Source organism: Pteropus vampyrus, unplaced genomic scaffold (assembly GCF_000151845.1).
Source record: "Pteropus vampyrus isolate Shadow unplaced genomic scaffold, Pvam_2.0 Scaffold397, whole genome shotgun sequence".
In the NCBI taxonomy this organism is placed as follows: domain Eukaryota; kingdom Metazoa; phylum Chordata; class Mammalia; order Chiroptera; family Pteropodidae; genus Pteropus; species Pteropus vampyrus.
The window spans coordinates 1,322,717-1,334,347 of NW_011889178.1; the positions used below are offsets into that span (position 1 = coordinate 1,322,717).

Sequence of the window (11,631 nt, forward strand, 5' to 3'; positions counted from 1 at the left end):
CAGCATAGTGATTATACCTCTGTGTATCTTAAATAGTACAGATTCTAAGGTGACTAAAGGAACCATGGACTTCAGGTTATGCAATTCTATCTCCATAACTACCCCTAAAATTTTCAACACTAAAATTAGGCCTCCTATAAGAAGCAACAGCCAGAGGAAAAATAAAGATCAAAAATAAAGATAAAAAATAAAGCACCCAAATAGAGGTGAGTTCAGGTGGAAATAGGGGGGGAGTTGTTTTACCTTTTTGGTAGGATAATCTTATTTGTTAAATTCCTGCCTTATTATAGAATTCAGTATTTTTCCATTTACAGGTTGTAGCCCATTTGTGAATCATGAAATCATTTTCACAGGTCAGAATCAGGTGTTTTAAAAATGCAGTTGACCAAGGTACATTGAAGTTCAAAGGGGAAGTATTGTTTAATGAAACTTCTCAGTTATATGTGTCTGTTAGTTCGTAAAGTTCATTTCTTACTGTGGATCATAATCAAAAATTTAAAAAACATTGGACTATAGTTTCCTTTATGAAAAAAGAGGGTTTTGTGTTTGTTTGTTGTTTTTTTTTTAAGCCATAGTTGTTTTTAATCTATTTATTTTCACTATGTTCACCTAGCATTGCCTTAGTTAGATGAGGGATGAGGTCAGGGTAAGTAGCCTTTTGCTATATTTCACTTCCCTTTCCAATATAAATTTCTTGAACTCATATAGCATGTTTAAAATCCATACATATAATATTCAAGTCTTTCAGGTCATACATCATATTAATAGATCACATTTAATCTACACTCTGAACTGTTCCTCTACATCTAACCAATTGCTAGGAGTACTTCACAGCTTTCAAGTTACAAGAGCACCATCTTCTGGTGAAATAATTTCTTTGTTGGGAGGATGTTAAAGCATTAGCAAAAATCTCCTGATTTTTCTAGCAAAAATTGCAATTGACAACACAAATATATTGAAATTCTTTAGTGCTCTACTGCAGGAGTTTCCATTCTCCATATGAGACAGGTCTTTCTATTCCTTAGCAGGGAAAGGAGCTAGTCTGTCCTTCTTGGTTTTCCGTTAAAATGAGTCGGTTTCAAGTTTCAGCTCCTCCTTGAATTCCAGCGTGCTGAGACTTCCCTCTAGAATCATCCAAAATGGAGCCTCTTACAGCTTACCCTTTAAGATGTTCAGGGCCCAAAACAAAGGTATTTGCAGTTTTGCTGTCTATGGTTCTATGCACAGTAATGCTATTTCTTCTACAGCTAAAATTCCTAAAACCTAAAATCAACAGCTTTTATACCTTTGAAGTGAAAGATGCAAAAGGAAGACCAGTGTCTCTGGAAAAGTTTAAAGGCAAAGTAAGTTCCACCTTCTCGTTTTTATTTCTTTTTTGTTTGTACACATTCCCTGTTTATTCTCTTAATAGAATCAATTTTTACTATTAAATGGTCGTAAGTTATAATTTATAATAAAGTAATGTTATTAGTATATCACTTTAGCCATCAGAGTTCTCACAGTTTATATACTTCTAATTGCTAAACTGATTAACTGTTTAAAATGTTTTCATTTATGTGCTGAATTCATACTTTAAGTTGTTTAGGAAATTCTTATGCTTAGTAATATGATTATGGAGACGTTAATAAAAGTACTAATTCCACAATCTAACAACAATAAAAGCACTCTATCAATATTATTACCTTTTATTTTAAAATAAACTGTCATGAGAATCTGATGCTTTTTTAGTGGTAGTGATCTTTCAGAGTCTTAACTCATGTATCCAGGTTATGATTTTTCAATAAAATTGGGTATGTCTAAAAATATGAAATAATCGTCTATCAAAGGTTGTATTTCCCCCAAAATGGCTTAGGATTTTAACTACTTAAAAGAATTTTTTTAATCTTTTATTTGTTTCACTTTCCGGTTGGATTTTTTTTTTCTTTTTCTGGGAGGTTACACTAGTTGTAAACGTGGCTAGTGACTGCCAACTCACAGACAGAAATTACTTAGCACTGCAGGAACTGCACAAAGAGTTTGGACCATTCCACTTCAGCGTCTTGGCTTTTCCATGCAATCAGTTTGGAGAATCGGAGCCCCGCCCAAGCAAGGAAGTAGTATCTTTTGCAAGAAATAACTACGGAGTAACATTTCCCATCTTCCACAAGATTAAGATTCTAGGACCTGAAGCAGAACCTGCATTTAGATTTCTTGTTGGTAAATATCTTGCCTCACCAATTTAATGTTAATTGTTTTTCATTTTTAAAACAAATATATCAGGACCATGCTTTCTAATTTCATTTGAAATATTTTAGAGGGAAAGTTTAATAAGTCTATCAAAAAGCCAAAATTTTTTCCTTTTGAACTTTCTAGAAGTTATGCTACCCAGAAATCAATATTTTAACTTCTTGGATGGCAAAATAAATCTACTCCACTGTATTTTATTCCTTATGATCATATTCCTGAAGAATTAAAGTGTGGTCATTGTTATTTTCAAAAAAACATCTCATTTCTCCTCTTATTTAACTGGCATTTGGGGAAATTATTAAAGCACTACATCTCTCATGAATATTGCTGACCATTCTTAGTTAAACATATCTTTATGGTTAATTTTATTTTGCCTTAATTACAATGCTCAGTTTACCGGATTTTTGCTAAAATTCAAAACAGAATATAATAATTTTTTTTGAGCAAGGTAGTGTTAGGCTATTTCTACAATTAGGCTAGCTATAGAAATCTATTTAAAGATTTGCCAGGGGCAGTTAGCATAAAGACAGTGAAGTTTAGTGACTAAGAGCACGGACTTTGGCTTCAAACCCCTACTCAGTTGTTTTTGCCGTGTGGCTTCCGTCATATAACTTAACTTTTCTGTGCCTGTTTCCTCATTTGTAAAATGATATCAATAGTATCTACCCCTTAAGATTGTTTGGAAAATTGTGTTAATAAGAGTAAAGTACTTATACACTTCTTACACTGTGCCAGACACTATTCTAAAGGACGTTCAGCAAATGTCCTCTCATCTGGCTTATTCAGATGCCTTCAGTCCTGTTTTCGCTGTAGATTGAGTTTTGATAAAGCTATGACTGCAATTAGGCAATCAAGCTTTGGATCCAACCAGCTAATGATGTTCTAGGTCACACTGAGGAAAGAAAAGCCAGAACACATGCCCCAGTCATTCCTTAATTATAAGAGCCAAACAGTTGGGCACAATAGCTCCTTGGTTCTTCCCCTTTATCACAAAAATAAAGTTCTGAAACTTACCCTGTGTAATCAAAAGGTGAAAGACAAGGACTGAGATGATGGCCAAATTAAAATTAGACCTTTTATAACTAGCCAAAAGGGACACTAACTGATCATGTGGTCACAAATGGACCACTCTGTACAGGTGTGCAGGTTGCTCAGGGCATCTGAGTGAGGCAAGTGGGGCCTGAAACCCAGCAAAGAGGCAAGGCATGTGCTAAAGGACTGTACCCACCTGGAAGGGTATCTTATTCTAATTCAAAAAAGATGTTACATCAGCTAGAGAGAGCCATGCCCTGATGGGCATTATCTTTAGAAACACATTTTCCATTATAGAAAATGGCTATTTTTCAAAATGATTTAAGAAGATTTTAATGTACTAATATGCTCATAATGAGTCATTGATATTTAATTGGCAATATTCCTAATAATAACCAATTTAAATGCCTGGTACAGTACACTAAGCAAAATTCGTATTAGTAAACATTAGGCTACATTTTATTATTTTTAACCTATACTCCCTCACTGGTTGTTCTCCCAGCATAAAGCAAAGTATTCTCCACCTTTAAAAACTCTACACAGTGTATTCCTTCTACCTACTTCATCACTGTTTTTTAAAGAATAGTTAACACTTGTTTTCTCTGCTTCCCTGTTTCCATTTCCTTCTTAAATCACTGCATCTGGCTTCTCTCCATGACTCCTCTGAACCTGGCGAGTCATAGTACCAGTGACTTCCACTCTGGCCCCTTCTCTTTCTCCTCTTCAGGTTCCTCTTTTCCATTCACCCCTAACACTACTGATCCTCAAGATTCTGCTAAAAATCCACTTGGGCTCTTCTTATTCTATCCCCTTTCCCTGAGTGAGCTCTCTCTCCTAAGGTCCAAAGCCATATATCCAGGTGCCTCCTCTGGGCGTCCCATATACACCTGAATTTTATTTTATTATAGAAAAATAATTTGTCATCTTCCACCTAAAATTGGCTTGCTTTGCCATGTCCCCTATAATAGAGCCAGAGATTAAGAGCACAAGCTCTGAGATAGGAAGATCTAGATATTCTAGGCTCTACCACTCACCAGCCACAAGACCTTGAATCTAGGCCACCATTTTTCTCTTCTGCAAAATGGGGATAATAATACCCACCTCACAAGGTTGCTGTAAAGATTACATGACAGGATACATTTAAAGCCCTGAGCATATATTACGAGGCACATAGTAGGCATTTGATAAATTTTAGTCATATTTTTTTCTCGTTTGTCAATAATAATGCACATAGATCCAGGATGATATAAATGGGGGGGGGGGAATCTACATCTCTTATATAAATTGTGTCAAAGGATGCCATAATTTCTCAAAACAATATGACTATTTAGAATTCCTTACCATTTTCAGATATGTAAATACAATATTAAAACATGCATTTAATATGAAAAGTAATCCATGCAACCCATTACAAGGACCTTTAGAACATCATTTTACCTATAAAAAAAATGTTAAGAAACTGAAAGTTTTAAGCCAATAACAAGGTAGATTGTTTAGATCAGCAAATCTAAAATAAACCACTTTATTTCATGATTCTAAATCAGTAGAATCATCAGTGATGTCACCACGTATATAGAAATCTGGTTACTCAAACCTTGAGTTTTTGCTTTGTTTAGGTGTTTTGCTTTTTGTTTTGTTTTTAACATTATGACAATCCTAGAACTTGATTCTAAAGTTGTCACTTATGCAAATGCTAACAAAATTGAAAATCTTGACAAAGAATAAAATTATGCTCATAAGAATATATTCTATTTTAGATTCTTCAAAGAAGGAACCAAGGTGGAATTTTTGGAAGTATCTGGTCAACCCTGAGGGTCAAGTTTTGAAGTCCTGGAGGCCAGAGGAATCCATTGAGGTCATCAGGCCTGAGATAGCAGATCTGATTAGACAAATGATCATTAAAAAAAGAGAGGATCTATGAAAATGCCATTGAGCCATTGTAATGCAATAGTCAGAATATGAAAATGTCTGCATGAAGTTTTGTTCTTATTTTAAATACTCTGACAATTAAATGTGGATGATTTTTTTATGTTATCTTGCTAGTAAGTGGTAATGAGTGTCCCCACAACAGAGAAGTTACCCAAAGTAAATATAAAGAGTACCCAAGAATCACAATGAAATATATTAAATACTTCATTTGACCACACTAAATAATTTAGAAAACACAGTTACTGTTGTGCTTCAATATCCTATTGAAATTTTCTAGGATCATACTTGATGAAATGACATCACACTAGACCACTGTTTGATTTCAAGACATTGCGTGACTGAAATTTCTGGAGTAACTAACTGTAAATGGCTATTTTTGTGTAATAAAACACACAGTAAACATTAGAAATATAAAATAGAGATTCCAATTTTTATATATTTTTGTTTCACATATAGGATTTTGTTTAAGTAGAGATTCATATGTTTTACTACATCTGGACAAATAATCACTTATAAATGACATACAACATTTGAAAAAGCCTTCATCATTTTTAATATTTCTCCATTATTTTCCAGAAGCAACTCAAATTTTATAAATAGAATATTAACAGTTGAGTCTGTCTTTATTTCTGAGTGAAAGAATAAGGCCATGCATATATGATTGTTTAATTTGATTCCTTATAGGTTAATTCCAATGTCCATTCCACCTAAAATCACTAGTTCTCTCCAAAGCCAGATAAAGTGGTTTTTTCACTTATATACTATCAATCCTAGTTACTTTGTTCAACTTACAGTCTCTACCATAGTCAGGTGCTTGATTCTCTCCCCTTGCCCTTTGGGTATGCAGGGAAGGCAGGTGGGGATTTGACAGTGTGCCATATAGGTGTCCATTCAGAGTTCTGTAACAAAAAGGCTCTGTGTACTGAAAGAGGTGGAGCCATTTGCTGATGTACTGCTCCCTAGGATTCAAATGTCTTACATGAATAGCTCCAGGTAAATTGGGGAGGGGAGGCGAGGAATGCATCTTTCTTGAATTGTGCATAATATCATATAAAAATGTATACCCTTTCTCAGCATCAAAAAGCGTGGGACAGAGTGCTACAGGCTGCCTAAACTGAGGAGTATAACAGAAAAATAGCAGGCATCACATAAAAGGGTATTCAGCTGTTACAGTCTTCATGACAAAGGAACAAAATCCAGCACAGTTAATTGTCAATAACTCATTGACTTGAAGTTCATTTTGGTTTGTTTTCTTTGGGAGGTAGAAGAGTACTTTATACTAACTCCTAATTATCTCATGGCATATGTAACAACAATTTTGGAGACTGGAATAAATATAAGTTGGCCTGAAATATGCCCTGAAAAGCATACTTCATCCTTGAAAATCCTTAACTAATTATAGTGTATCTATAGTATGTGTATATGTTCACATATATAATTTTTAATTGTAGCATATATAGCATATTTAAAGAGGAGGCTGATAAAGGCTTAACAACCAGCTCTCTGGAGAAGAAGCCCTAATTTGCAGCATTTGCCAATTTCTATGGTATAAATGCTTGTACATGGCCAATTTCAATCTAACAATGGTTTAATAACTGGCTTGCAGAATTTCTGAAAATTTAACAATCAGTTCTCATAAACCAGTACAAGCTGGCTCCAGCACACCCAAATCCTTTTAAATCATATTTGATCAGGGTATCACAGAGCTCTCCAAAGATAAATCTAGAGTAAAAACATATCATATATACTCTATTTTTATTATAAATGTACTATTTTGACAGATTATAAAAAAATGCGGAAGTTTATTCAGCTACTGAATTCTGCAAAGCCGCTAATAGTGTACTGTAACTATTGACCTAACTGGATTATCTGCAGGTAATAAGTAGAAAAATACTACAATAAAAGAAAACAAAATGTAAACAAAGCCTAAGAAGAAAAAAAACTATGTTTCTCTATATTTGTTTTCTTTAAGCATATTGTGTTTCAAAAGATTGCCTTGCATGAGCTAAAACGTGTCAAAATATCACATTCCTTCACCGTGTTCCTTTGAAAGAAAACTGACATGTTTGGATGGACCTAATATGGGGACACTGATATTTATCCCTCAGCTTGATTTCATCTTTCCAATGGAATAATAAAATTCTAATAACTGTTACACCTAGAAACTAACACACCACACTCCTCACTCTTCTCTTTCCCTTCTCTCACAGTGGCTGAGCTGCTAAGGCCACGCCTTACCCGGGGAAGCATTCTTTTGGTTGGGCAGTGGAGCGGGGTGGGTGAGGAGAGCAGAAAGGAATTAGGAAGCCCTCCAGAGGGCAGTGATGAGAAGCAGTTACATCCCTAGCATCAGTGGACAGCACAATAGTTGGCCCAAGAGAAAACATGTGAGAGAAAATACTTCCCAACCAGCAGGACCTCCCTCCTCCTCTTTTTCAACCCCCTTTCTCTCTTCTTTTCCTTTGAGGTTCAAGTGTGGCTCCCTCTCTTTCCATCTCACGCCTATGGAAATTTTTTTAATTTATATATCCATTTTTCTCCTTACCCCATTGATCTCCTTAATTTATCTTTATTTCATTCCATTCAATAATATGGAACTGAAGGACAGCTTTAAATGTGCTGTTTATTGAGTATAAATGTTGGCATTTTATATCTTGCTCTTTATAAAAATTAAAACACGGTAAACACAATAGAATATACAGATGTCAAATATAACATATACTTGAAAATTATATAATTGTATTAACCAATGTTACCCCAGTAAACTTAATTAAAAATGAAAAAATACTAAAACACAAAGGCCAAGCCTTCTAAATTTAGTAGGTTTTATTTTTATCAACTGGTCAGTGACTTTCTATAGAAAATAACATGTTGAAATTTAACCTTTAAAAATAAAGATGAAAAAATATGTACATGAAAGGGATACTTAAACACAAATATCCTGCAAACAGAATGATATTGAATAACAACAAAAAGAGGATGAAACTTTAGAATAGCAAAATGCATAAGAATCAAATTATAGGTATCTAACCCATGGTTCTAGAAATGTTTAAATAAGGTAAGAATAAAAATTATTTTACCAACAATTTATAATCCAATACAGTACAGAGTGACATATTTCTCACTTCTCATTTAGGGTGTAACTAATTGACTAAATGACCAAAGTCTGTTCCATGAACTTGTGGCAAATGTCCACACAATACATCTGGAACCCAGCACATACCTGACACTGCTCCATGGGTCAAACTGGCCTCCAAGGGAATGAGAAAACATTTAAAATCATATTGTATGATCAGTTCTTCCTACTTCATAAGCTAAATCTCATGCTCTCTTCCAAATACTTTATAAGTCTGTGACTTTACAGAAAATGAAGTAAAACTTAAGGTATAACCTCCAAAAAATTCAATCTCATTCCCCACCCCAAAATAACTTTGATATTTCAAGTGAAAATGTCTTAGTAGGCTGACTCATCTGCAAAGTTACCTCAATTCTCCCTTCAGCAGGTACACACACATCATTATAGAAACCTACTCTAATGTCATATTAGGAAACCATCCAGAAAGAAAACTAATAACTCTTAAATTTTATATTAACAAATAAATGTATAATTTCACAAATACTTTGATACTGTATGCAATTATTTGAGACTCCAAAATATTGCCTAGAAATTGTTTAAATAATTATTGTAGTTTCTTGACCAATAGAAAACTGTCTGTCCACACAATACATCTGGAACAATGTCTGTTTCATACATGAGTAACAGTAGCAATAATAAGTGTTATAATAAAGAGTACCCTGTAGTATACGTGAGTAACAGTAGCAATAACAAGTATTATAATAAAGAGTACCCTGGTTCATAGCTAAAAGTACACACAAACACAAATATTTTACTCACAGATTGAATTATACTCTGATGTTCATTGTATATGCAATAAGATAGCAGTTGCATGTTAGCTGATGCCATTCACATATTCAACCAGCTAACAATACACTGCCAACCCATCACATACAGGTAACCAATGCACTTCATTAACAAGAAGAATTTATCCAGAAGCAAGTGGCAGGGTAGTTGTGGCTGCTGAATGGACCCAAAGCAGCCAGCTAACAATACACTGCCTACTTGATTCAGGTCACTGCTGCTCTTCATGTCAGCTGAAGTCACTGAGGCTAAATTTGTAACATGAAACACAGTGGTAGAACTTTAATCTTAATAATCACGTTAAAGAAAACTTATAAATAAAACTTGTTCCTATAAAACTATTATAAGAAATAAAACTATTTTTTTCTTTGGTCAAAAACTTAAAAAGAAATGCTTTCAGAATACTTACATTTAGGTTTTCCAAATTTAAAGCTTAGATATGAAAATAGGTTATTGCAGCACAAGTAAATGAACAAAGTTATACTCTTATTAACTGACCAAAAGACCAGTTGTCTGTTTTAGGCAGTAAATACCTAGGAGTCATGGTTATACATAAAACAAATCTTCAGCTATGTATGGAAGGAAAAATAAATATTAAAGTATTTGGAGATTTTAAGGACTTAAATGTTGTTTACTCCCACTATTAAGGAGATTTTATTAGTTACTGCATTCTGAAAGTGCAGTTATGTGTTCAATCTATTGTGTTGCTACTTAAATATAGAAAAATTTAAGGAATGGAAAAATCTATTTAAAAATGGTAGGTTTGAAATTAGAATATGTGAGTAAAGATTAAAGAAATGTGAACTACTAGCCAGAGAGAAGCAAGGTGAACAATGATGAGAGATTTAAAGTATTTAAGGATTGTTTATGTGGGAAAAAAAAATAAGAAAAAAAATCACCTGGATTTGCTTTATCTTTACACTGATTACAAGGGAGGCTAAAACCTTTGGGTTCTGACTTTCAAGGAGAAAAAGTATACATTGGATCAACTTTTAGATAACTACCCTACTAACCAAAATAAAGGCCGTGGATTATGTCGCTTCTCATTGTCCACAAGATGGCACTATTCCCATTTCTTTTGGGTGGCAATTTTATGAATGCAACAGAGGGGAGCACAACTAGCCACTGTTGAAATTATAACAGCCAGCTAGCAATGTACTGCCTACCTGACACATCCAAGTTTCGTTCTTTGCTATTGAGGCAAACACTAGAAAATACCATTCAAGTACAAATGATTACCATTATCTGTTAGGGATCTTCGGTTTCTTACAGAATTATTTTAGGTATATAATTAGTGAAAATATGAGATTGATTCTTAAATTTTTCATATTTTCATACCAGCCCATACTGCCAACAAATATCCTCTTTAGCAAGAATCAGTTTGTTCAAGGTCATATTTAAGACAGAGACCTAGAGCAAGCACTGGACACTCACCTTGGGAGAACCTTGACTTCTCTTCTGCTTCATGCCTTTGGAAAGCATCTGCATCACATTCTCCTTTGAAAATATAGATAACATATGGAGAGAGAAACTATTTAGGAAAATCTTATTAGGTGTGGAATGTCTCTAGATCCTCAGTTCGTCAAACCACATTCATTTTTAAGTAACCTTCGGAATATAAATAAATTACACAACTCAAAATTAAGATCAGGATTTAGAGTTTTGTGCTACCTTTTGGTCCTAAACAGGTATTACAAACGGTGCCTTCGATAAGAAGCCCCTGTAAGAAGTTGGAACTAATAATCAAAAGGGCCTTACTCACCCACATCATCTCTTCTTCAGTCCGTACCTTCCGAGGGGCAGTGCGCTCCAGTTTCCACTCCATCTCCGGAGGACTTTGCCCTACCTGGAATTTGGCCCTCCTCGACCGCGTTAACCCGCAGGCCTAAGCCAGTCTTGACGCCCAACTATAGAGTCTCGTCCCCCAGGACCATCATATTTCACCCCCAACCTCCATTTCCCCCTACTCCTCCCACCGCTCACAGAGTGCATTCCCCAGGGTACCATTTAAAAAGCCGGCGAAGCGGCAGCCAGAGCGGGAATCCCCCTGTCCGGCTCCTCATTGGCCAGCGCTGCCGTGACGTCAGAGCCCGGCAGGGATTCCCCCAGCTGGCGGCCCCGCCCCGCCGCCGCCTGCCCTTTCTCGGAGGAGGCGCGCACCGGAGCGCCAAGCTTTGCCGCGAGCGCTGGCGGGCCAGAGCTGGGCCAGGCGCCGAGGTTCTGTCACAGCCGCTGGGGACGAAGGCGTTGGCGGGCGATGACGCGGGTTCTGGAAGTTCATATTCTGTACATGTTCAAAAACAAAAACGTTTCGTTTAACGGATCCAGAGCCCTTTTCCTTGGTTCCCCCTTCTCTTTGTCCAACCCCATCCTGCCTTTGAGGGGTAAGAGAGGTGCAGTAACTTGTCAGCCTTCTCTCCATAGGTAATGATCACCGTTTGTGTAAGCTATTGATTTTAGACGTGTTCCCCCCAAATGTTCATCAGCTCTTCCTCCATCTTCAAACAAGCAGGAAAACGTGGCAA

The 11,631-nt window shown here is 35.7% G+C and overlaps 2 protein-coding genes across 8 annotated transcripts in view; one reads left to right on the forward strand and one right to left on the reverse strand.

Moving 5' to 3' along the window:
- Nucleotides 1-11,085, reverse strand: part of CDC20B (cell division cycle 20B) — a 42,659-nt gene extending 31,574 nt beyond the window's left edge. For 2 of the 3 annotated variants that reach the window (XM_011380614.1, XM_011380613.1), the window contains exons 1-2: nucleotides 10,869-11,085; nucleotides 10,541-10,603 (exon numbers count right to left, since the gene is read on the reverse strand). In XM_011380614.1, coding sequence (XP_011378916.1) covers nucleotides 10,541-10,603; nucleotides 10,869-10,931 — 126 coding nt within the window. In that variant the 5' untranslated portion in view covers nucleotides 10,932-11,085. The remainder of the gene's footprint in view (nucleotides 1-10,540; nucleotides 10,604-10,868) is intronic. The other variant, XM_011380615.1, reaches the window with a different exon arrangement.
- On the forward strand, nucleotides 1,066-5,603 carry GPX8 (glutathione peroxidase 8 (putative)). Of its 5 annotated transcripts, none has more exons than XM_023523616.1 (3): nucleotides 1,066-1,190; nucleotides 1,935-2,196; nucleotides 5,016-5,603. In XM_023523616.1, the coding sequence occupies exons 1-3, from the start codon at nucleotides 1,140-1,142 to the stop codon at nucleotides 5,177-5,179; spliced, it is 477 nt and encodes a 158-aa protein (XP_023379384.1). In that variant the 5' UTR covers nucleotides 1,066-1,139; the 3' UTR covers nucleotides 5,180-5,603. The 5 variants fall into 5 exon arrangements, with proteins under 5 accessions (XP_023379384.1, XP_023379385.1, XP_011378913.1 ...); XM_011380611.2 differs by having other exon boundaries at nucleotides 1,093-1,343; nucleotides 1,932-2,196; XM_023523615.1 differs by having other exon boundaries at nucleotides 1,103-1,190; nucleotides 1,932-2,196.
- Nucleotides 11,086-11,631: the final 546 nt, after the last annotated feature.

Coding starts and splice junctions, on each gene's coding strand:
- GPX8 (XM_011380611.2), top strand. CDS start 1,140: ATGGAGCCTCTTACAGCTTACCCTTTAAGATGTTCAGGGCCCAAAACA. Junction 1,344..1,931: donor TGGAAAAGTTTAAAGGCAAA/GTAAGTTCCACC, acceptor TTCTTTTTCTGG/GAGGTTACACTAGTTGTAAA. Junction 2,197..5,015: donor TGCATTTAGATTTCTTGTTG/GTAAATATCTTG, acceptor ATTCTATTTTAG/ATTCTTCAAAGAAGGAACCA.